Below are 27,032 nucleotides of genomic sequence, written 5' to 3' on the forward strand. Positions count from 1 at the left end.
AACTTACTCTATTGTATGTAAACTTTTTCTAAAACAAAAAAATATACATAGAAGCCACGCTGAGGGGCCTTAAACGATTACTTTCTTTCATAAGTTGAAAGTTCAAGATTGATATTATTGTTATCCTAATTATTCATTTGAAATTAACGTTATATTAAATTTTAAAAGTCCAGGATTAAAAACGTCACAGTCATTCTTCTCCGTTACACACATGACAATCTAACCATAGAAAAGATTTTTAGACTATAGACAATTTTTTTATAAGGGACAATGATCTAATAATACCCACTCTCACTCACCTTTATTTACATTTTTTCCCACAAGAAAGGAAATTCGAACGCACATCCTCTTTATTACAAGAGGAGTGCTAGTGCCACTCTGGCACAATGCGACTATAGACAAATAAATTAGCATCCAAACAAAACGTATTAAAAACGGTATAAGGGTATTGAAAAGGTCTATAAAGCACCAATTACGGGACGTGTTGGCCAGGCATACGCCATGGACAATTGGAAAGGTATTTAAATTGATTGATATATTAGATTTTGGCACAAAAAATAATTGATATAAATAAATTTTTTTGGACATAATTACTTGATATTTTTTATGATATTTACTTAAAAGGATATTATTTTAATTTTCATAAATAAATCCCAGTGCATCAAATATAAAAATATTATAATGCTGGAGTTAAACAAAAAGGGATGATATAATAATGAACATTCGTAGAAAATGTGATACATAATGCCAGTCAATGAGAAAATATAAATGTCGTGTTATATGCTGTTATATTCCCAACAAAATAGAAGGCAAATTGAAAATATAAAGGTCACTAATTATATTGTCTTTTTCCTTCACAGGTAACAGGAATCGCACTATATAAACCCCATCGTTGGTCTCACTTCCATGCAAGCTTATTTGAAGTTTCATCTCTCAGTGTCTGAAACTACAAATAAGCATGGCTTTCTGCATTTCTAAAATGTTGTCCCTTCATTTCTTAGTCTGGTTTTCCATTCTAATATATCTCTCTTCAGGATTCCCGTTCCCTCCAGAGGATTCTGTTCTTTCTTCAAAAGAAGAACAGTTTGGACAATTCCAACAATGGATGAAGGAGCATGGAAAAATCTACCCAAACTCTGAAGAGGGTGAAAATAGATACCAGACATTTCGAAACAATCTGAAGCTTATTACAGAGACGAATGCTAAGAGATCTGGGTATCGTTTGGGACTCAACAAGTTTGCTGATATGAGTCCAGAGGAGTTTAAGAGAGTGTACTTACGTCAGCTACTGACGCCGACCACCACCACCCCGAACACCACCGCGAGGTCAGACTACGTGCAGCAGGACTCGTGTACACCACCTGCTTCGGTGGATTGGAGACAAAAAAACGTTGTGACTGCGGTTAAAGACCAAAAGAAATGTGGTGAGTTGCCTTTATTTGTTCAAAGCACTTTAATTAAAGCTTAACACAGTACGGATATCTTCCTTATCGAAGCCCGTCATTTAACGCCTGCCTATATTTTATAGCGGCTTCCAAGGTGTGTTAGGCCTTTGACAAATAGAATCATCATTAGTGTATCATTTTTTTTTTCTCTGGAACATCAATGGATTAATAGAATAATGTTTCGTTGTTCACAGGAAGTTGCTGGGCATTTGGAACCGTCGGAGCCATCGAATCGATACATGCAATCAAGACAAATGAGCTTATTTCCCTTTCTGAACAAGAACTTGTAGATTGTGATTCTGTGAGCCACGGTTGTTCAGGTGGATCTACCAAGAGTGCCTTTCAATGGGTTATCAGAAACGGTGGGATTAGTGAAGAAGTTAGTTACCCTTATGAAGCTAAAAATGGTGTCTGCAAATCCAACAAAGTTTGCTTCCTCTAAATCCTCTCTCTCTCTCTCTCTCAAACACACACACACACAACATTAACAGCAGCAATGATATCTTCTCTTTGTCTAATTTGAGGTTTCTGCATGTGTTTCTTAAGGAAAATGGAGGCAAAGTAGTTAAAATTAGTAACTATGCAAAAGTAGCTCAATCAGATGGTGCTCTCTTATGTGCCACTTCTCAGCAGCCTATTACTGTGTCTTTGGATGCAACATATCTTCAATTATATCAGGATGTATGTCTGACTCTCAATCCTCATTTTATCTTTAATGTCTTTTATTATTCGACTTAACTACTTTATTGAAATAATTTTCCGGGGTTTTCGTGTATACATATAATCATTATTTAATATTTAATTCTTTTCCCAGAGAATTATGCATATAAATTAAGCTTTGAAATGTACAGAAAATTGATATAACAATAAGATTTTTTTTTATATAGAATATCAAAATTCATTTCAGTCACGCGAGCTAACTCAAGTGATATGGTTGAAGTGTTGGTAAAGATCATATGTATAAAAACTTTCCTGATATTGCAAAATAATTCAGTCCCTATATATAATTTTAACAATTTAAAATATTATATTGTCCCTAAGTTTTACAAATTAATCTTAATTATTATAATTTTATTTTTTAAAATATAAATATCAATAAAATTGGTTGAAATTATAAAGACTGAATTGTACTAAGTCAAATTCAGACTGAGTTTTAATTTAACCAAAATTTTAATTATTAAATGATTAATTTTCCCTATATATAATCATTATTTAACCTTTTCTCCAATTATTCATGCGTATAATTTATGCTTTCTATATACTGTTCAATAATGTTCAAACAATTAAAAAATGTTTTACCACTACAGAATATCAAAATTCATTTTAGTCACCAGATGCTAACTCAAGTGACATGAATGGAGTGTTGGTAGAGGGCATGTATCAAAACTTGGGAGAGTCACATTCAGGGTCCTGATGAGAAAAAAATTGACAGTGAAGCCCAGAATAATAGAAAGTTCAGCATACACAACCGAATCGTTGAATCTTATATTGTGCATTGCTGAACCTTTTGTTGTTCTGAACCCTCACTGTCATTTTTCTTGTTTGGGTTCCTGAATGTGATTCTCCCTTAAAACTTTCCAAGCAAAATATATATATATATATATATCAATATGCAATTTTATTTTTTTCTTAATTACTTTAATTGTATCATGTCAGGGAATTTTTGATGGAGAAAATTGCGAGAGGGTTTCAACGTACACAAATCACGCGGTTTTGATTGTTGGATATGGTTCGGAAGATGTAAAAGATTACTGGATTGTGAAGAATTCGTGGGGAGAAAATTGGGGACAAAATGGATATTTCCTTATCAAGAGGAATTCAGGCTCACCAACTGGAGCTTGTTCTATCAATACTAAGGCCTACTTCCCCTCCATATAATTTATAGTCAATGTATCGATTCTTATTGTTATGATGAAATCAAGTCCATTAAGTTTTGAATAAAAAAGTTAATAGATTATTAACTATACTAGAATATGTTATGATTTTTGCGTTTATTATTATAATTATCATTATTATCAAATTCTTGAGTTGACTTTTTGAATTTATTATTTTTACGTTGCAATCTTATAAAATTATGTTAACTCTTTCATAAATTCAGATTAAATGTAAATTTAGTTAAATTCGCTAAACTCATCTATTTTTTATTGAATAGAGTGAGTTGAGTATATACTATGTACAACTTGATTTATTAAAGTGGTAGTACCTGTTTTAGCAAAAATTTAACTCAAAATTAAAAGAAAAACTAATATTAATAAAAAATAGAAAACAAGAAAAACCAAAAATAAGTTGCTATATTTTGAAATTTTTATGTCGAATGTGATAATCTATCAATAGAGATGAGTTTGAATTTCAATTATTTATATTTAAAATATATTTAAATTAAATTATGATCATATTTTATATTTTAATTATTTAATAATATATTTTTAATGATTATTTATTAATAGAGATAGACTCTTATAATTGGAGTTTACATTTCGAGTTTACATCACTGTCAACTTTGATAATTGTATAGTCAAATCGGTACATTGGCTGACGAGATCATATAAAACTTTTGCAATTCATGTTATAATTAGCTAGTCATCCTACGGAAAACAAATTACTGGGATGATGTTCGCACACGACGTTGTATAATTGATTTCCGGGAAGAGGACAATTATACCTTATAAGAATATTAATGATAATTATAGACCCTAAATTATTGAAATTCCAATAATAGCAAACCACTTCCTTATTTGCAATAAATTATATTTTATTAATTGGCTTGAGATTCACAACAAGCTTTAGTATATTTCCAACTAACATTACAATGATTCCCAACTATCATTTGTTTCTTTCCTAGGTGACAGAAAAAATCACAAGTGATTGGTTTGTAATTCATAATTGACCTTCATAAATTTTTAATTGTATTACAAGTAATCCTAAATATACTTAATATATTTTTCAAGTGATTTATCTATATATTGATAGCAAAAAATAAAAATAAAGGATTGGCTTGCGATTTATAACTAACTCTCCCGTAAATTCTTGACTAACAATATAAATAATCCCTAATGTATCTACTTGATTGCCCAAGTGGTTTATCTCTATATTGATTAAAAAAAATTGAGATTCATAATTGATTTTTATAAATTCACAATTGACATTACAAATAATCTCAATTATGTTTAATATATTTTCTAACTGACTATTCACATTTTTTTATTTGCAAGTAAGTAATCTGTTTTTGGATTTCAATAATTCATTATCTATAATAGTTATTAATGTTCTTATAGGATCTATAATTGTCATTTTCCTTTGATTGCCATCAGAGATAATGAGCATTTTTAAATAATTAATGGCTCTTTCTGAGGTGTCACATATTCACATTTGGAACGAAGAAGACAAAGATTTATATGATCAGCCTAGAAGCAGTTTAATACAATATGTTTGATAAAGTTGATAACTAATTTACACACACACACACATAGTGCCAAATATGAAGTGCAATAAGAGAATGAAGAAAGGATAAGCCCATATAAGAGGACACAAACAGTATTAATAGACCAAGACATTTTGCAGAGCTTCCAGACAATTGCAGTATTGCTTTCTTATAATGAAGCCAAAGATGGAGCGTACAGGAACGTGCCAAGTTTCAATGATAATGTTTGAATGAAATTATATGACTCAGAAGGATCCTATAATCCAAGATTTTATCTGTGTCGTTTTATTTTGGATCTGATCATATAAAAATTCCAAAGTTCATCAATGGCTCTTATCTCACCGGTTGGTTTCTGCTTAAATGTGAATAGATATTTGTTAATTCAAGAATGACTACTTATTATTTTTTTTTTTAAAAAAAGCCAGTGGTATTATAATCTTTCCATCTAATAGTATTTTCAAATTAATTCCCTGGTTTTGCTGTGATATTTCTGAATCATTTGGTCATTGATTGATATTAAACACCCTCAATGGTTCTTGAATGATATTTTTCCTAAAAATTTCCTGATATAGCAAAAAGTGCAGTCCCTATAATATAATTTTGGCAAATTAAAATATTATATAGTCCCTAAGCTTTACTAATTAACCTTAATCCTTATAATTTTATTTTCTAAACTACAGAAACCAATATTTTAAATGGTTGAAACTATAGAAACTGTATCTAGCCATAGAATTTAGGGCTGAGTTTTAACTGAACCAAAATTGTAAGTGTTAAATGATTAATTTTTCCTATATATAATCATTATTTAACTTTGTTCCCAAATATTTTAATTTAAGCTTTCAAAGGTACTGTCCAATGTTACAACAATAAAAGTATTTTATTACACAATATCAAAAATTCATTTTAGCCACAAGATGCTGATCAAGTGACAGGATTGAAGTGTTGGAAGACATCAAGTGATAAGATTGGAGTTTGTTCTATCAATACTAAGGCCTAGTTCCCCTCCATATAATTTATAGGCTTGGTGCACTCGCCAGCAAATTTATAGTCAATTTCTCGTTTCTTATTGTTATGATGTACTCAACTCATAACGGAAAACAAGTTCGTGGGATAATGTTCGCACACAACATTGTAAAATTAATTTTCAGGAAATGACAATTCGGTACCTCAAAAGAACATTATTTACAAACACTTATTTATTGAAATTTCAATAACAGACTATGGTGCTTATGGGCAATAAATTATCTCTTGTTGATTGGTTTGATATTTACAGTGGACTTTAATAAATTTCCAACTAATGTTACATAGATTTCCAACTATCTTTCACTGATTTCCCAAGCGATAGCAAAAAATTACAAGTGATTAATTTAAGATTCACAACTAACTCTTGTAAATTTCTAATTGGCATTACAAATAATCTTAAGTATATTTAGTAGATTTCTCAAATAATTTATTTATATATTGTCAGCCAAAAAAAAGCGAATGGTTTGTGATTCACAACGAATGTCATAAATAATCCTAAGTGTATTTACTTGATTTCTGAAGTAGTTTATCTATATATTGATAGAAAAAAATTGAGATTAACAATTGACTCTTGTAAATTTCCCATTAACATTATAAATAATCATAAGTATACTTTCCAACTGACTACCCACAATTTTTAAATTTTAAGTAAGAACCATGGTCTGGTATTAGAATGTCAATAATTCAAGATCTATAATTGTCATTTTTTCCTTAATTTTATCACGTATAATGAGCACATTTAATTAGTTAATGGCTCTTTCTGAGGTGTCATTTATCCACATGTGGAACGTAGAAGACGAAGATTTATGTGCTCAGTATAGAAGCAATTTAATACATGTTTGGTAAAATTTATGACTAATTTACATATACAGTGCCAAATATGAAGTGCTATCGGAGGATGAAGAAAGGATAAGCCTATATAAGACGACAAAAACAGTATTAACAGACCAAGACTTTTTGCAAAGATTCCAGTCAATTTGACTATTGCTTTCTTATAATGAAGCCAAATATGACAGAGCTTAGAGGAACGTGCACGCCAAGTTTCGATGATAATGTTTGAATGAAATCATATGACACAGAAGGATCCTATAATCCAAGTTTTTATCTGTGTCGTTTTGTTTTGGATCTGATCATATAAAAATTCCAAAGTTCATCAATGGCTCTTATTTCCCCGGATGTTTTGTAAGGTCATAGTAATTAATAATTGTTATATATTTCATTTCAATTATATATATGGGGAATGACAGATTCTAAAAGATTGAATTAATGACAGTTAGCTCTCCTACAAATTTTTTAAAAAATAAATTATAAATATCAGTTCAAATAATTATAAATAGAAATTTATATTATAATTTAAGAGTTACACTTAATATTTAAATACTTATTTACAATTAAAACTTTTAAATTTGTAATTATCTGAATTAATATTTTTAACTTATTAAAAAAAATTGTCGAGGACATATGTCACGACCCAAAATATGAGTTGTGTCTAGCATATAGGCTAAGCTAATTTAATTTCACTTAGCCTAGCAAGCCTTTAACTTATTACACCTCTTACACAAAATATCTCACAAGAAGAAAAATCAAATGAGAAAACAAGCTTTGTATGAAACCATGACTATTCACCTGACATTACATATTAATTTTAACACCACCATAGTAGTCACAATGTCACAAAATCTCATAAGACTATCCAACTATTTGCAATATACTCCATCCTTCCAAAGATAGCTAATCAAAAAGCACTTTAACAATTGCCTCATCTGAAAAAAAGGAAAAAAAAATCAAGAGGAGTGAGTTTACCATTGACTCAGTGAAAGTATAAATAACAAAGTGAGCAGAAGGAAAGTAAAGGCACACAAGAGTTTTTGACAATTGATTTTCAATGATAAAATAAATGTACATCATAATGTTCAAAATTTCAAATATTAACTTTTACAATTTCTTTATATGCTAGGGAGAAACAGTATTTCAATGCTTTACTAATGAGTTAGCCAATCATCTAACAACCACCAAATATTTGATCCCAATATTTCCTACAATTAACAAACAATCACCAATCTTGGTGGAGAATAATCGTCCTACCTATAGCATAGTATATGCATATCCTTTCCATATACAATAGTGAGGAATAATCATCTCACCCTTATATCATATTATATACCATATAATGTATAGCTCAGGCTGAAGAATAACCGTTTCACCTGTATAATACATCTTTATATATATATATATATATATATCTCCTGTATATAGTTGTAAGGAATAGCCATCTCAGTGAATAGCATATCCATATAAACTCAAGGTTAGGAGTAATTGTCTCACCTATATAATACATCTTATATATATATATATATATATCCCGTATGTAATTGTGAGGAATAGTCATCTCACTGAATAACGTATCCATATAAATGAATATTGAAAAAGAAGAGAAGTTGAATAGAAAGACAAACGGGAAACCATTGAAATAAGATTTTTAAAGAAAACAAATCTAACCCTTTTTCTTAAATAGAAATTAAAATTAAATTAATTTTTAAAAGAAAAAATATGATAACGTTGCAATAATAATAAACCACTACTTATAAGTGTCGTCACCCTTCTTTCATACAATCACCACATCAATCTCAAGTTCACATAATAATAATTTATAAGCCATCAAGATGAATAAGACGAAAAATAATAATTTGAGCCAAAATTTAGACTATAATTGTTCCTAATATAACTGATTTCAAATTATTATTATTATTATTATTATTATTATTATTATTATATCTTTCCACCAGAATCTTATTTAAGATTATCTATTTTTTATTATTGTTTTCTCCTTTATTATGATTTAATTTATCTATTTTTTCTCTCTCTTTATTTGATGGGTTCTCACAACATAATTGTCATTAATTTAATATTTTGAGACCTAGCTGATATTCTTACTTGTATACACACACGGGAGGGTCATCACACACTTTAGAGAAAGAAACAATGGAATATAATAAAGAAGAAAATTGAAGATAGGTAAGTATCTATCGACCATGGTAGATATCTACGAGATAGATAGGGTTTTAATTTTCAGAAATAGTTCAAAAACCCAAATATACTTAACTACAATAGAGAAGACATGAACCAAATAACTAGAAGACTACTATAGTATGAAAGATTTGTCAAAAATAATCAATCGACCATTAAAACTAACCATAATAAAAAAGAAAAAGACCAATCATAATATCTACCCTCTACACCTGTTCTTTTTTAAGTGGTGTAACAACTAGGTGTTAAAAGCTTTTTTTTGTAGTAGTAATTCGATATATCTATTCAGTCAATGGATCCACAATTTAATCAAACACCATCCTATGCTTCCTGCCACATCCAAACAACACTTTTATAGAGTAAAAGTTTAATTAAACTATCCATGCAGACATAGAAACCCATAAAAAATATATCATCATCTCTAGTCAAAAGTCATGTCAAAGTATAAGGAATCCTAGATGGCAATATATAATTCATAAACACATTAGGCAATTACAAAATAAAAATAAAGCTCAAGCCCTTCATGACAAGTTGCCTCCAGAACCTTTAGGCTATAAAATGTTAATAAACCTTGTTTTGAGATGGAGTCTCAGTAACCAACATTCATATAACCTTCAACAGCATATAACCTTTAATAATTATATATTGAACATTCACATATACCTTCCTTTAATTTTTATTTTAGAAACTACAATAAACACGCATAGAAGAATTCTACCCTCATCAGTCCGAGTGTTGCATAACCTATCTTTATCTCTGCTTTCTTCCCTCTCCTACTTTATCGTCAATCAATCCCCTGTTTTGGTTATATAAAAACAGAGCTCCCTCGCAGAATATGTATGAATGCTTCTACTCGAATAAGCGAAACCTTTTTTTGATTAATAAGCAGTTAACATAAATTCATAAGATATTATTTCAATAAACTAAGCTAACTATTGTGCTATGCCTACTTTATTTTTGTTTAACTTTGATCTATGTTTATTTTATTTATACATATATGTCATCCGTATGTTATAGTACTATATATAAATAATAACATGGGTCGTTTGAGAGCCAATTAATTTATTTTTATTTAGCTATATATACCTTAAGCTATCAACATACTGTAAACATTAAAGTAATTTGAAAGTAAATTTCTGTTTTAAAATTTAAGGAACTAACATAATTTAAGAAAATATAAGGCATCAAATCAATAAGAATCAAATTTAAGATACTAAATCGATAATTGAGAAAAAATTTAGGGACCAAAAATTACATCATCCCTTCATTCAAATTCTAATTAAAATATACAATATGTAATTCTGGGTACTTTCAAAATTAATATTTTTAGACGTTGATAACGCATGCTTCTCTATGTAATTCAAAAAGGCCTTTACTTGCATTTTAATAAAATAAAATATCTGATTTTTTTCACGTTAACTAAATATAAATTTTACACATTAATTTTCCAAAAGTTATTAAAAAACAATTCATTGCTAATTTTAAAATAGTTACATTGATATGTGTTATTTTAGATTTGATACTTTTCAAAATACAGAAAAATTCTTAAATTCAGACTTAAATTTCTATGTACAATTGAAGTCACACAAGTATCGCAATTAACCTGAAAAGTATCTTGAGGTATATTCATATAGTATACCAAAGAGCAAGGCACATTATATATCCATGGTGGTCCCTCAAATGAATTTTTTATCTCGAGAAAAGAAAAGTGTCGTTTACAATCACAGATAATGACCAAAATATTAATTAATGGCACTTCCTAAGGCATGCTCAACATGGATAACGAGAAAGAAGAAAAATTCCGAACTCACTCATAGTTTGAGACATTGACACTTTAAAATCAACAAAGCATTAATTAACTAATCAATAAGAGTAGCTGCATAATATTCTCTCTGTCTCAGTCTATATCATAAAGCTTTTCAATAAAAAAAATTTTAGTTTTAAATAAGAATAGCAAATATTGAAATTATAATTAATATAACTATAAATTATATTAATACAATTAATATATTTAATGTATATTTTTAAAATAAAAAATAATATATTTATATATTTATATAATATTTAAGATGGGACAGGATATCCCGAGGGCAATACTTTGTCCCGTTCCCTCCCAAATCTTTTCTCCATCCCCTTTTATAAAGTCTCGTCCTAATTATTTTGAGGCCGGAACGAGACTCGTTCTAATATAATTGGGATAAAACTGGGTCAATTGGAATAAGTACAAGTTGAACATTTTTAAATATAAATGTGCAAAAATACTTTTAATTTAATATAATCTTATTTGTGAAATATTAAATAAATAGAGAAAATATAATAAGACTCTATGGACGTGTAATATTAGAATAAGTATAATTAATGAAACATTATTTTTGATAAAGTGTTTTTATATTTTGGGATACTGAATCATCACTAAAAATATCTTATAAGCTGGAATTGATGGAGTATTATACAGACTTTGACCATACAGGATAAATAGACAATAATCTTATCAAGACTCTGATTATAACCCAAAGTATTATTAGCAATGCTTAAGATTAAATTTCAAAACATATTGACCAACATGTAATCCAATCATCACAGGACTGATGATATTTGTTAATTCTCTTTCAAATACAGACTGTACTCTGTAAGCAATGATAATGACCATTCCTGAGGCCTCCGCGAGACTTGTGTAACGTGGAAGAAGACATAGTTTTTTGATGCAATGAAGATTTTAATTCTTCTGTTAACCAAAACAGTTCAAATATGTCACAATCTATACGCTTGTTTATTCCCTTTTCTTAATTTTTGTCTTCACATTAAAATTTAAATTCATACTGAACGTATTCACAAAGGAACTGGTAAACATATCGCCAATCATGGAAGTGGAATGTGTTGATCACTTGATTGGTTATTAACGTGCCAAAGACAAGTGCATAAATACTTGTGATTTGGGAAAAGGAAAAATAATTATATCTTCAAAATAGTTACAATTTCTTCTAATTATATTACCTTCCATTTTCTTCAATTACTTGCAGCCATATTATGATTTTGGAATATGTCATCAATTAATACTATTTATTTTAATAAATAAGCTTAGGATTGTAATAATGTACGTCTCATCGTTTATATTAATTTTCCCAGTCCCTTTTTTATATAAAGAATTGAAGGAGATTTAATTTATTTTGTGAACGAAAGTTATATGTCTATTTCCAGATATTTATTATCAATCATTGTTGAGACAAATAGGGCCTTATGTATTAAGCCCAACATGGTGCATATGCTTAGGTCCAGTAGGTTGATGCTTAAGTCCAATAATCTCTTATGTTTACTCACTGGGCCTGTTCTTTTGTGGGCTTATTTTAGTATTTGTTGTAAATATCGGCATATGCTAGATGGGTTATTCTTTTTGTTCTAAGGTTCAATGCCCTATCTACAAATAATAATAAATGAAGAGAGGCTGGTGCACCACCATTTACACAAATCAGTCTCATATTTGTTTCTCTTGGTGTCAAAGCGCACAAGGTTTGTCATCATGAAGACTCTAAATCTTCTTGGAACAAGAGATCTCTTGGATCTACATCTGCCATGCCCTAAAAATAAGACATGACTGGCATGAGACATATGCACAAACATACATCTCTTAAACTGATTCAAGAAAACTTTAATCTAATATTTAATATTTATTTCTAAAGAATAATTAGATTTATATTAAAATCTTTTAATATCTTTAACAATGTCCAATTATAAGGAACGTTTAAGTATTTTTGTAGAAATTTTGGCAGAATTTTCCCTGTAAATAGGACCTCTCCAAAATTCTACAAATTTAGTATTTCAATCAAATATTTAATCAATCAGGAGCAAAGATCCTTCTAGCCAGTAGACGAAATATATAACCACATAAATAACCTAGCTACCGACTATATGGAGCACCTAAAATAAGTTTACAAAATAAAATTTTATAATTAAAAACTTTACATCAAAAGAGAGCTTAATTCTAAGTTCCTTCACTTTTAGTCAATAATAGACTCCTTAGTGTTTATCAGATAGTTCAATGTCAGCTACATTATTCGAGATTAAAATTATTTTCAGTGAATAATATCCCAATAATAAATAATTAAATATCAATAAAAGAAAGGTTAGAAACAACTATGTAAATTAAAGATCAATGATTTTCATAAAAATTCAAATAAATTCAAAATAAAAGGATTCTATGTAACTTAAATGAAATCTTGAACCATTAAATTATCATATTAAATATTATTATCACTTGATTTCAAGACAGCAATAAATAAAATAAGTAATTATAAATATATTACTAATTAAAAACAATGGAATATAAAGTCATTAAATAATTAATTGCATATTTATAGGGACTTATTAGAACAATTAACAAATAGGACACGCAGTCCACAAGAGCAAATAACCAAATGCGGATTATGCCATGAAGATAAATGTGGACACACAGTCCATGAGGGTAAGTAATCAGACGCGGCTGAAACCACAAAACAGACTTGGACACACAGTCTACAAGAGTAACTAATTAGACGTGGTCAAATTCACAAAACAAATGCAGGTACGAGATCTACGAATAACAAACGTGAGAACACTACAAGAAAATAAGAGATTTGGGATGGAATTTTGTGACAGAACATAAAGAGTGACAAATGCGTCTCAAATTCATTCCAAATTCTGTCCCAAATATTTGTCGCGGATTTTGTGACAGAAAGTGTGACAGAAAGTTTGGGATGCAATTTGGTGTTCCAAATTATTGCGACAAACTTTGGCATGACAAATGGTGTTCCAAATATTTGTGACAGAAAGTGTGACTAATTTATATGTCCCAAAAATATTTGTGACAGATTATTGGGACAGAATATTCCTTCACAGTGGATTTTGTCCCAAAGGCATGACAAATCCGTCGCAAATATTTAATGATACATATTTATATATTTTAATTATAATTATTTTTATAATAAATATGATAACAGGTCCATTTATTTAGTATGAAATTATATAATTTTTTAATTTTTTATTTAATAAAAATGTCAATTTTAGTTGCATTTGAAAAAAATATATTTATACTATTTTTTGTTGATTAATATACATTATATATTTATTATTAATTTGTATTATTTAATTATATATTATTTGATTAGAATAATATGTTATTGATTATAATTAAAGTTAAAATGATGAAACACAGGGTTTTATAAATTGTTAGTTTAAAAATTATTGACATTAGCTAATAAAAATAGGTAGAACGGAATCTTTGATTACACTATTCTCTTTATAGTTAAAATACAAGGGCACATTCCAATCTCTAATTATAAGTGATTTACCTTTTTCAGCAATCTCATCATGGTAAGAGTAATCTTGTTTAACTTCTCTACTAATTAAATTATTATCTTACTTACAATTACTATATACACCTCACATTTCTTAAATCTTTGTTTCACCAAATATTCTATTGAATAATGAAAGTTTTATTTTTGATATAGCACGTGGGAGGTCATCCAATGGATTTATAAAATCTTCAATCCAATTTATACTAAAAAATTGGTTTATAATGTAAATAAAACTATATAATATTAATTTAAATGTTTTAGACATTATTTAAATATATTACATATATATTTAATGTCAAAGTACTGTCAAAGGATGATACATAGAGTAGTGGGTGCTTAGTTATTTTCCTTGTGTGATTTTTTTTTCCAATCAAACATTAAAACTTAAAAACCAATGGTTCGAACGCAAGGTCCATTGGATAAAAAAGCTTCCCTCAACTAATGTGCTAACATGAGATAAGTACCACAGAGTTCCATTTTTTATTTAAATAATAATTGTTTCAATTAACAAAAGTCCAAATATCAGAATATTTCCCTCCTTCGGTTCCCTTGCTCATTTCGAAGAAAAGCCAGAAAATCTCCTTTTCTCCCCTATTACTTCTCATTTCTGCAGCGGGCACTGTAGACCTCGTTCATTTTCTCTATTTTCAATGGTAATCCTTTTTTTGTTCCTTTTACAACTCTCTTTTTCTTTCTCTCTTCATTTTAGCAACTTGCCGTAATTTTTTCCCCTCCATTTCTCAGTTATAACAGAGATTCTTCCCACGATTTTATCTAACTTGGGGTTCTAAATATGCACTTTTGAAGTCTTCCAAGCTTTATATTCAAGTGCAATGTTGTTCTATTTGAGATTTTTCCCAGGTTTGTCTCTTTTCTACTTTAATATTTGTTATTTTGTCATGTGGGAGCTGTTATTGATTGCAAAAAATAAAAGTGGGGCTGTTATTTTCTCAAATTTTATCTTTTTTATGCTTATTAAAATACTTCATTTTTGTATTTTAATGTACTCTTGTGGGTCATGTTGGTCTACTATGAAAGGATTTTTCTTTCTTTATCTTATGATGCTGCCAAATTCTTGTCAGTCATGTATAAGATCAAGAATAAAATATATCTCCATTTTCTTCGCTTTAAAATTATCATGGCCAAGCACACTTGAACTATTCACATAACTTTTGCTTGCCTTTTTCCTATTTATGAAACAACCTTCCTCACTGTTATAGCTCGTGTGTCTTTTTCTCATTAATTAACTCTGATGCTCTTCTAATCACCCATTTTTCCCACAAGAAATAAAAGCTAGTGTCCCATCTACATTATTATTTAACCTCCCTTACTTGTGTTGATATTAAAGCATTTTACATTGATACATGGAAATTTTAGAAGCCTGATCTTATTCCCGAATTATCATGCATTATTTAAACAAAGAATGTGGCTGTAACAGTCCACTATAATCAACTTGTGCCTCTTACTCCCAATGTCTCCCACCTACAGTAACTATGTGTTAAGTGCAAATATTTTTTTGTTTGAAGATTATTGGTTCATATGCTTATACCATTATAATGTTTTAGACTTGTTCATTAGTAATTATATATCTTGAATTCTTTGGTTTATATATAGAGTTGTATATTGAATGAAACTCACTCTAAATGAATCTCAAAATAAAATAGGGAGGAGAATGGATGCTCTAAAAAGTAGTAGATGGATGTATGATAGAATAGATTCAAGATATGGATACTTGACAAAAGAATTTATTGAAGGTGTCATAGGGTTTCTTAATCACGCATGTCAATTGCCTCCTTACATAGATTCAAGAGAAATTATGTGTCCATGTGCTAGGTGTAAATGCCTAAATCATCTATCTCTTAACAATGTAAAGTCACATCTATATAAATATGGGTTTAAGGTAGATTATTATCAGTGGACTAGTCATGGTAAAGAGTTTATTGAGGCAAGTACAAGCCTCAATCCACTAAATATTAACAAAAGTAATTCTTATGGTCAACTTGGTGAATTTCATACGCCATGAGTCTATGGTGATACATGCAGTAGGGCCAAGCTTTAGGAATAACTACAATGACAATCTAGAAAAGGCGCCAAATCCTGATGCACAAGCCTTTTATGAGATGTTGCATGCTGCACAACAACCTTTATGGGAAGGTTGTGATGATTGGTCTCAACTTGCAGCAGCTGTACACTTGCTAAATATTAAGGTAAACTCCAACATGTCACATCAAACTTATAATGAAATTTCATGGTTTGCGAGGGCTGTGAATCCTAAAGGCACTTATATGCCAAAAAATTTGTAACAAAGAAGTTAGTGTCAAAGTTAGGGCTTGATTATAAGAAGATTGATTGTTGTGTGACTGGGTGTATGCTATATTATAAAGATGATTTAAATGCAACCCTTTGTAATTTTTATGGTGAAGCAAGGTATTTTGAAAGAAAAAATAATAGGGGAAGAAAAAAGAAAATTGTAAAAAAGCAATTGCGATTCCTACCACTCATACCTAGACTTTAAAGATTATTTACTTCTAAAAAAAGCAAAGAAAATGAGGTGGCACTATGAGAATCACCAAGATGTTAGCATCTTGCCTCACCCCTCTGATGGAGAAGCATAGAAGGTGTTTGACAACACCTACCTTGAATTTACATGCATTTGATCCATGAAATGTGAGACTTAGGTTAAGTGTTGATGGGTTTAACCTATTTGCCCAATATGGAAAAAGATACTCTTGTTGGGCAGTTATTGTTACTCTATATAACTTGCCACCTGAGTTGTGCATGAAAAGAGAGTATAAGTTCCTCACATTGATTATTCTAGGACCAAATAATCCTAAGAGCAAAATAGATGTTTATCTTCAACTGTTGATAGATGAATTGAAGTTATTATGGGAAGTGGGTGTACTAACATATGATGCTTCATTAAAACAGAACTTTCAAATGTGTGCCACATTCACTACCACAGAAAATACCCATACTTGACGCTTATTTTTCCTAATACTTGACGGTTTTTAACCATCAAGTAAGGGTGCGACATATATTAAAGAAATAATACTTGACGGTTTTTAATCGTCAAGTATTAATCTTATACTTGACGGTTATTTGAAAACAACCGTCAAGTATATAAAGTAAATATGCACTTCCCAGCAAACAAGCATCAAGTATTTATGGCCAATGTTCTTTTGGCCATAAATACTTGACGCTTGTTTCCTTATAACCGTCAAGTATTTACAAATACTTGACGCTTGTTTTGAAACAAGCGTCAAGTATTTTGATACTTGATGGTTATTTTGAAATAACCGTCAAGTATTAATGACATAATTTTTTTTATATGGTAGCTGCTTTTAAAGCAGCCCCCTGCATAAAGATACAGATAAAGATAAAAAACAGCCAGCCAGCAATGAAAATAATGCAATATAATGAATGTTTGTAATAGTATCTCCTATCTAATTAACATAAAAATTCCTATACATTTAACCTTAAAATCTAAACTTATTTGCAAACTAATGTTTCAAAATTAAGTGGCCTATCCCATAAAAATTGGCCCAAAAATGTGTATATAAATGTAACTAACTCTTGTACCGGCCTAACTACTGTTGCTACCCACATATTGAAAACATATTGGGCCACCTCTTTAAGGACCTCTTCTACATGTGCAGTCGTATAACGAACGCAATAGACGTCCTCGAAGTACTGTAAGCAAATAGTTACAACAATTTCAAGTTAATAGGTAGCTAATTAAAATTGTTTAAAATTTATAATTGAAGTGTAATTAAATTTTATATATATACCTTGTTAGATAATGTGATAGGAGCATGAGTGATAATGTCCTTCATGAACTTCATCAAGCAATAACCACAGTCATTGCTCTGATCTGGCTGGAATGGACACTATAAAAAAACACATATCAATGAAGTTGCAAAATATAATGAGACAATTTCTTGATTAAAAACTTGACCAATTAAATGAATACCTTAATAGTGACCCATTTCTCTGAAGATTCGAATACCCTCATCTTAGGGGACACAGTCATGTCGGTCGCAGTGCGATACAACACCACAGCTCTAAGAAGGAATTATGGAATGAATGTGAGAAATATATATGAATGAAAACTAAAATTAAAAAGAAATAACAAGTAAAAAAATCTAACTTACTCATTAAAAAGTACCACCATATCTTCCCTGTTGCTTGGCTCTCCATTAAGGGGATCGAGATATCATATTTTTGGAGCAACGGGATTAACCACAATAAGCATCCAGTGTCCCCTAACAAGAAACAGCATATGTTACCAAACAAATAAATATAAAAAAATATTTATTCGTAACAAATATTAACAACTTACCCTTGGCAGTAAGGAGCGAGAAATAAAGTATCCTTCGCTGCTTCCCTTTCTCGAAATTGATCCGAAAGCATTCTTACTTGATTTTCAAGGGCTTCCTTTGTAATATTATTGTGGGGAGAGACATCATGAGGATTAACTAGCTTGATCTTTGACTCGAGGCCACCAGGAACCACGAATGAGGTATAAAGGTGACTTGGGTGAAAAAATATACAAGTTAATATGCTTGCATACTCACACACATAAATAATTCAAGAAATTAACTAATAAATGTTGAAGAATTACCTCATGTAGAAAGTCATCAAACTAGTGCTCGCCATATCGTGCTTGAGGATTTCATTCAAAATTTCATCCCGAATGACTTCAAATGATGCTCTACCAAATAGCCCATCGTCAAAATTAATGATATCCCCTATCGGCTCTTGACGAATCATCCTCGTAGCCGAAGCATAGGTCTTAAGAGAGTCACAGAATTTGTTTTCTATAACAGGCATAGGCACTGCATGTTGCAAAACCGTGACTGACTCTTTAGTATGGCCTGACACCTTATCCTTCAATTTGCTTTTCCCCCTTAGCTATATAATGAAAAAGTTAGACACACATATATATATATATATTAAAGATTTTAAATAATTATATAAATCATATATACCTTTTTCTTTAGTGGCAAGGGGTCCTTTGGCGGCTTTGGTGTACCAACCATAACAAGGTGGCTGGGCTATGCAACGAAGCTCCCCAACACATCTCCTACCGTCTGCATCTCATCGGTAGGATAAGGTAATGGATACTTGGGGTCGATTGCAACAAGCAAGGAAACCTTAATGCAATCGGGCGGGAGGGGAAGGTTATGGATTGTGTCCCCGGTAATGTTATACACGCGTCCCGTTGCAACTACTTTGCGTGACGGATTGTTTGCTAAACAGTTGTAGTCATTCTCGCCCTAAATAAATGAAGAATGTTAGTTGTTTAGATAAAAATTAGTTGAGCAAATTTAAAAGAGAAAATGCATTACCTCGGGTATTTTGTCTGAAGAGATTATGTAGCTATCTTTTCCGCTGGGGCTAACGTCACCCAAAGCCTCCCAGGGATCTGGCCCTTCAATAGCATGTCAATTAACTTTGTTTAGGCTTCTAGCTGTTGCTTCATAACAGCTTGCTCTTCTCTCAACTCTTGGACCTCGGATGAAGAAGCCGATGTTCGCTTCTTAATCTTGCCAAAGTATTGCTTCTTTGTGACACGGAAGCCAACACCCCTAGCATGACCAGGGTGGTCAGGGGTCCCCAACGCTCTAGCTAAGATATCCTCATGCTCAGGAAGCTTGCCCTGTGATACTTCTTGAGAGAGGGAATCCTGTGAAAAGTAGAGCTAATTAGTATGCCTTTTAATAATCATTTATTAATTGATAGATAAGAATAACACTTACAATTTTTTCAGTAACCTCTTTCACACGAGAGTTGTCAATCACTCCATCTTTATTTGTTCGTGCCAATGCCCAGAGTCTTTGGCGGGATATAGTAACATCCGATCCCTCGGCCTCAACTTCTTTCTGCTCCACGCCTGCATACCCTAACCTCCCTGCTCTGTAAGGGTATTCATTCTTGGCCACTCTCTTCTTATTTTGGGCGCTCAGTTCCTTTAATCAATAACAAAAATATCCTGTTAGTACACATAGATATATTCAATAAAAGGCACTAAAATTTAAATTTTAGAAACATAAATACCTTAAATTCCTTCTCGTGCCGAGAGACAACAAAAGCATCCCAATCTTTTTGCTTTACTAAAGGCTGTAATAGGGGAGGAACTTGGGCTATAAATTCGGCAACAGGGTCTTTCAAATATTTTTGTGTAATAAAATGTCTAAAAGACCATAATGCCCTCCCAGCCTTTTGAAGGACAAAATCCTTCTTGCTCTCGTCTATTTCAAATCCTGACTGTAAAATAAAATAAATATGTTAGGTGCATCAATTTATAATATTATAATAGAATATAACTTAGTCAAATGCAACTTACGGATACAGTCTCCCAAACAATGTCCTTCGTGACTTGATCAACTTTGCGCCAAGATTTTTGCGTGATAGGTACAGTTGTCTTTGCCACAACCCCAATATAACTTATAAACTTTGCAGATTTAATGGCTTGGCCTTTCTTGTTCCACTGCATTGATATTTTTTTCCCTGCTGCTCTTGTTTTTGTGACTTCTTTCATTATTGTTAGGCCTCGCTGGATATTGTAATATTCCTGTTCCAATTTTTTTTGTGACAACGGAGCATCAGTACAAGTTGTAGCGGGATCTGATGGAGGGATTTCAGTGGACTCAGAATCTGAAGCCATTTACCTGTAACACAATAAAATTCCAAAATAAGGTCATTTTTAAAATAAGGTAATGATTACATTTTAAAAGACTAAAAATGTTTTGTATTTTTGAATGAAATGAGTATTTGATATTCTATTCCGCACTATATATTAGTTAAGGGAAGTTCGATTTTTAATTTACAAAAATAAAGATTTTAACTCAAGAATATCAAGTTCTTCATTATACTCCCTCGCATTTAAAATATAAGTAATGTAATATATGCAAAAAAAAAAAATTACACTCATCATGAGTGCATTGGTAATTGAGACTAAGAATATGAGGAAAAAACAATATATATTTTTATGAGAATGATAGTTTTATTGATTTATGAATTTTTCTAAAAACTACTTACATTTTGAGCTAGAGGGCGTATTATTTAATTCAATTGATATTGGCCCAAACTGCATTTTTAAGTGTATGAAATAATTAATTAATATATAAATATATTATTCAAAATTTGAGAGCATAAAAACAGAATCAAAATTTGAGAGCATGAAAACAGAATCAAAGAATTCTTGAAGAGACTGATTACTACTCACGATTTTCCCAGTTTCTTTTCTTCTGACTAGCAGAATTGGTTTAAGTGGAACTCCAATCATAAACCAGCAAATAATTGCTTCAACAAATGGCCTTGGCCACAAGCTTTTGGACTCGGATGCTGGTTGCTTTGGAAGAATAGGTGTAAATTCATCTTTGAAGGCCACCGACTGAATGCATCATAATTGATTCATAGCTATCTTTACCATCTTCATGAATCTTATACTGTTTGGATCATACCATCATATCATTGTACCCAACTTCGTGTCTACAGAAAGCACTTTGGTTCCCACCACCTGAGAACACTTTCCATATCAACAAAAAAATTGGATGATCCCTTAATTCAATAATTAAGTACCCAAAAACTCAAAACTTCAAACACTCACTGAGAAGAACAACAATGCAGATCAAAATAAATAACATAAAAATTATTTATTATGTATGAAAATCAAAATCAACAACCCATACATTCAAAATGAAGATTAATGATTGGAAAAGCAAGAACCTACCTCAACAAGAAGAGAGAACACCGATTGTGCAGAAAAACAGAGACGAGAGTCTGATGCAGAGTGATAAAGACTGAGAATCCTAACGAACGAGTGCCTACGAGACTTATGGAGGCTGAGAATCAAAAACCCCTCAAGAATCGAGACCGAAAACGTGTTTTTTGGCAGTTAGAGTGACGAAAAATGGGTTTCGGTGGCTCTGGGTTTGTTTCTGAAGACGAAGGATTTGCAGAAATGGAGAGCGAAAAAGAAATCTGGAGGGAATTTAAATGACAATATTTGACGGTTATTTCATAATAACCATCAAGTATTATTGACGCTTGTTTTAAAATAACCGTCAAGTATATGGCAGACAAACTTAACGGTTATTTCAAAACAAGCGTCAAGTATGTGAAAAAATTTAATTTTTTTTCTACTATTAATTTAACGCTTGTTTTAAAACAACCGTCAAGTATATGGCAGACAAACTTGACGGTTATTTCAAAACAAGCGTCAAGTATGTGAAAAAATTTAATTTTTTTTCTACTATTAATTTGACGTTTGTTTATTGAAGACTGACGTGTAAATTTTTGCTTTATATGACGGTTATTTATAAAAAAATGTCAAATATATATACTTGACGGTTATCTTTAAGTAACCGTCAATTATTTACTTAAATATTTGACGCTTGTTTTGTAGAAACCGTCAAGTATTCTCCGCCTTTTTTATTTGTCGTTTTTTTTAAATAAACGTCAATTATAGGGTGTCAATTATACATCTTTCTGTAGTAGTGATTATTATGGAGAATCAATGATTTTCCCATGTATGGCATGTTGTCTGGTTAGTTAACAGCAAGAAAGTTAGCATGTCCTATATGTATGGAGAACTCAAAGGCATTCACATTGAAGCATAGGAGTAAAGTATCTTGGTTTAATTGTCATCGTCAATTTCTTCCACATGATCATCAATATAGGAGAAATAAAATATCATTTTACAAGAATAGAGTTGAGAACTCAATACCTCCACTGCGGCTAGATGGGGAAGAAGTTTGGCAAAGAATATGCAATTTGCCTAAAATAATTGAGTGTGGAGAAGTTCGAATTGAGGGGTATGGGGTTACTTACAATTGGAAGAAACAAAGCATATTTTGGGAGTTGTTGTATTGGAAAACTAATCTCATTCAACACAATCTTGATGTCATGCATATTAAAAAAAATATGTTTGACAATGTCTTTTATACTATCACGGACACAAAGGAAAAAACTAAAGACACTTTGAAGGCTCAAATGGACTTTCCAGAGTATTATCGATGCAAGGAACTTGAAGTACAATATTCATTCAATCTTGAACAAAAATGAGCTAATTGTCAATGGGTAAAGAACCTAAAGCTCCCAAATGGGTATGCATTTAATTTGGCTTGATGTGTTAACATAAAAGAGGCAAAATTACATGGAATGAAAAGTCATGATTGTCATGTGTTTATGGAACGTTTACTTCCTATTGCTTTCTATGCTTTGCCAAAAGTTGTTTAGGAACCTTTAGCTGAGTTGAGTCTATTCTTTACAGAAATTTGTTCAAACACCTTAATGATTTCTAAACTAGAGGTATTAGAGAAGAATATTATTGAAACATTGTGTCAGTTGGAAAGGATTATTCCTCCAGGGTTTTTTGACTGAATGGAATACTTACCAATTTACCTTACTTATAAAGCTAAGGTTGGGGGACCAGTTCAATATCGATAGATGTATCCATTTGAAAGGTAGTAAAAGTTATTTATATATTTTAATAAACTTTTACTTTGTTTTAAAACCAGGTTACCATGCTCATAGTCACTCTTGATGTAGGTTTCTACACACCTTAAAGCTTAAAGTGAAGAATAAAGCTCATGTGGAAGACTCTATTTGTGAGGCTTATATAATAAAAGAGATTGCAACATTTTGCTCTCATTACTTTGAGCTAAATGCTCAATCAATGATGATGAGACTTTCAAGAAATGATGATAGTGGACAATCAGATTTACCTACAATTTCCATTTTTAACTATCCAGGATGACCTTGTAGAGAATGCAAATCTCATTATTTAAAGGATAAAGAAGCAAAAGCTGCCACAAGATATATTCTAATGAATTGTGATGAAGTACAACCTTATATAGAGAGAAAGTGACAGTAATTAAAAACTTGCATCATTATTTATTTAGGGATTAATATACTCTTTTTCTGTAGGTTATTTATTCAATGTTTAACTTTATGTAGCCCTCAAATTTTAGATGCTGAGATAGAAGATCAAATTGAAACCCAATTCTCTATTTGGTTTCAAGATCATCTAACATCAACCAATAATGTTGATTCGCTTTTACATGACATTGCTAGAGGACCAAAATAGGTAGTTACAACATGGCCTGTCTACTTTGTTAATGGTTACAAGCTTCACACACATTCATATACTCATAGAAAATTTACTATAAATAGTAAAGTTTGTGTTAAGAGTTCTGATTATAGCCAATCAGAATGTAAGTACTATGGCATACTACAAGAGATTGTGCAAATAGAATATACTAGGCTTCTTGAGAAAAAACTAATGTTGTTCAATTGTGAGTGGTTTGATCTAACTCCTAATCGTGGTATGATAATTCATGAGCAATACAAGATTATTGAAATTAACACATCAAGGAGGTATAACAAGAATGATCCTTTTATTCTTGCACAACAAGCAATGTAAGTATACTATACATCTTATCCAAGTTGTGTTTGTCAGAAATCTAATCATGCAGTTGTCATTAAAGTAAAGGCTTGAAGCATAATTGATGCACCACCATGTACAGTTAACATTGGGGAATTTCAAGATAATGGATTGCAAGTTGTATTACCCTTTTCTATTATTCATGATGATGAAATGTACAACCTAATTGATATTGAAGATGGTTGTAAAGTAGGTGACGAAGAAGATGAAGAAAATGATGAAAAAGGAGAAGGAAGGGAGGATGATGATGATGATGAGGAGGAGGAGGAGGAGGAGGAGGAGGATTGGTACTCAAAATATGATACTAAAGAAAGTGATGACAAACATGATGTTGAAAACGAAGAAGCAAATGATTCAGAAGATGATATTTAGAGGAATTCATAGTGCATGTTAAATTCTCGGTTTGTTTAAAAATTGCATTTTTTTATGTATTTGAATTTATTTTTAATATGTTACATATTGTTATGCAAATGTAACTTATTCATGTTAATTGTATAGATGACAAGTCGTGACATTAAACATGGTTATTGTCAGCTTAATAGCCCCATGACACCACAAGCTGGTGTTGTATTATTATCTCCTCCTAACCAATCTCCTTCTATTGGCATATCTAATCCCTCTGTAGGATCTACGGCATAGCCTATCATATCATCTTTAAAACCTAGGAGTCGAGATCCTATAAATGGTCGAATTTAGGTAGAACTTGATAATGATACATAAGCTAACAATTTTGATGTGTTACTTTATTATAAATTTTATGTTTATTTCAATTTTGTACTTTTTTATATTGACTGAATATTTATAATTATTGTTAATAATCGTAGACTATAGAGCTTGGAAAGGAGCCAATAATGGTTGAGCTATTTAAGTGCACACATTATAATGAAAAGATTGGACAATTTGTTGATCAGAGGTCAGCTGACATATATGTAAGTATATATATATTTCTTTGTTTTGATTTTTCATTAGGATTATATTGATGGCTAGAGGCTTGACTACCTATTGTGGGAGTCATTTTTATCATTGAAATTTTTTATACTTGATAAAATTCTGAGTTATTAGATTTGAATGAAATTGACATAAAATTTTACCTCTTATTGTATTTTTTATGGAATGTTAAACATTTGCATTTTAATCTTTCTTTATAGCTACTTTGTCAATTTTTTAAGTTAAATGAATGCTTATCACTCAATTTGTTAAGTTATGAAATTGAGTTAACTTATAATTTAATTACCTATTTTTTTATAGGAACATTATATGACTTTAAAGAGGTCTAGTAGATCTTCTAATCAAGGAGAGCTCCCAAATATGAATCCATCTTTTGAAGAAGTAGAAGAAGACTATGTTGATGATATAGAATTATGGTTGAAAGCTGTGGGTGGTGTTAACAGGAAAGGATACATTTTTGGTATTGGATCTGAGGCTCCTTCATATCATAGCTCTTATTTTATAGAGGATGCCTCTTATCATACAGGACTCTACCTAGAATTTGAAAATGAGCTGCAAAAGCATGTAGATGCTTTGACAGAGATGAACAAAAAGCTTGAGTCAATAATAAATGAGCAATGACAAGAGCTTCAAAATTGCCAAAAGAATATCAATATTTTGGTGAAGCATATGCATCCGTGGAGGATGAAGATGAAGATGAAGATGATGAAGCTCATGCTTTTGTTTGATGTTGTTTAGTGATTATGATGTTATTTGACTACTTTAAATGCTTTTGAATGATTTCCCTATGCTTTGACATTTGATATGATTGTATCAAATTTTAAGTACTAAATAAGATATTTTGTTCTTAATGCTTTGAGTTAAATTTCTTATAATTTTGCTTATTTTTATATATAAAATTATTGTTATAGGTTGAGATTGTAAAATAATGATGGGGGAAATAACAATTGAAATTAAATAAATAATTAAAAAAATTCTTTCAAATATAAATTTGTGATGGATTTGTGACAAAATAGCCCTTCACAAAATTTGGAACACATTTGTGATGAATTTTCCTTCACAAATATTGGCTCGCGTTTGTGACGAAAATTCCTTCACAAATTTTTGGGACAGAGATCCATGACACTATAATCCATCCCAAATTAGGGACACCATTGCAACATTATGATCCATCCCAAATTAGGGACATAAATTCCGTCTCAAAATATTCGCCTCAAATTGTGACAAAATTTCAAATTCCGTCGCAAATAATTTGTGACCAGTAAAATAGTGACAGAAGGTTATCCGTCACAAATTCCATCCTAAACTACATTTGTGATGACAATCTTGTCCCAAAATTAGGGTAAAATCTGTCCAAAATGAATTTTTTTAGTAGTGGAATAGAACTC

General features: G+C 30.7%; 1 protein-coding gene across 1 annotated transcript; it reads left to right on the top strand.

The window, feature by feature from the left end:
* The first annotated feature begins 925 nt into the window (after window positions 1-925).
* Window positions 926-3,424, top strand: LOC129286738 (ervatamin-B-like). The gene is made up of 4 exons (XM_054922745.1): window positions 926-1,424; window positions 1,640-1,872; window positions 1,992-2,126; window positions 3,102-3,424. The coding sequence occupies exons 1-4, from the start codon at window positions 959-961 to the stop codon at window positions 3,321-3,323; spliced, it is 1,056 nt and encodes a 351-aa protein (XP_054778720.1). The 5' UTR covers window positions 926-958; the 3' UTR covers window positions 3,324-3,424.
* The last annotated feature ends 23,608 nt before the right edge of the window (window positions 3,425-27,032 follow it).

Source organism: Prosopis cineraria, unplaced genomic scaffold (genome assembly GCF_029017545.1).
Source record: "Prosopis cineraria cultivar Desert tree isolate PC_DT_omini unplaced genomic scaffold, ASM2901754v1 PC11, whole genome shotgun sequence".
Lineage (NCBI taxonomy): Eukaryota > Viridiplantae > Streptophyta > Magnoliopsida > Fabales > Fabaceae > Prosopis > Prosopis cineraria.

Coding starts and splice junctions, on each gene's coding strand:
- LOC129286738 (XM_054922745.1), top strand. CDS start 959: ATGGCTTTCTGCATTTCTAAAATGTTGTCCCTTCATTTCTTAGTCTGG. Junction 1,425..1,639: donor TAAAGACCAAAAGAAATGTG/GTGAGTTGCCTT, acceptor CGTTGTTCACAG/GAAGTTGCTGGGCATTTGGA. Junction 2,127..3,101: donor ATCTTCAATTATATCAGGAT/GTATGTCTGACT, acceptor GTATCATGTCAG/GGAATTTTTGATGGAGAAAA.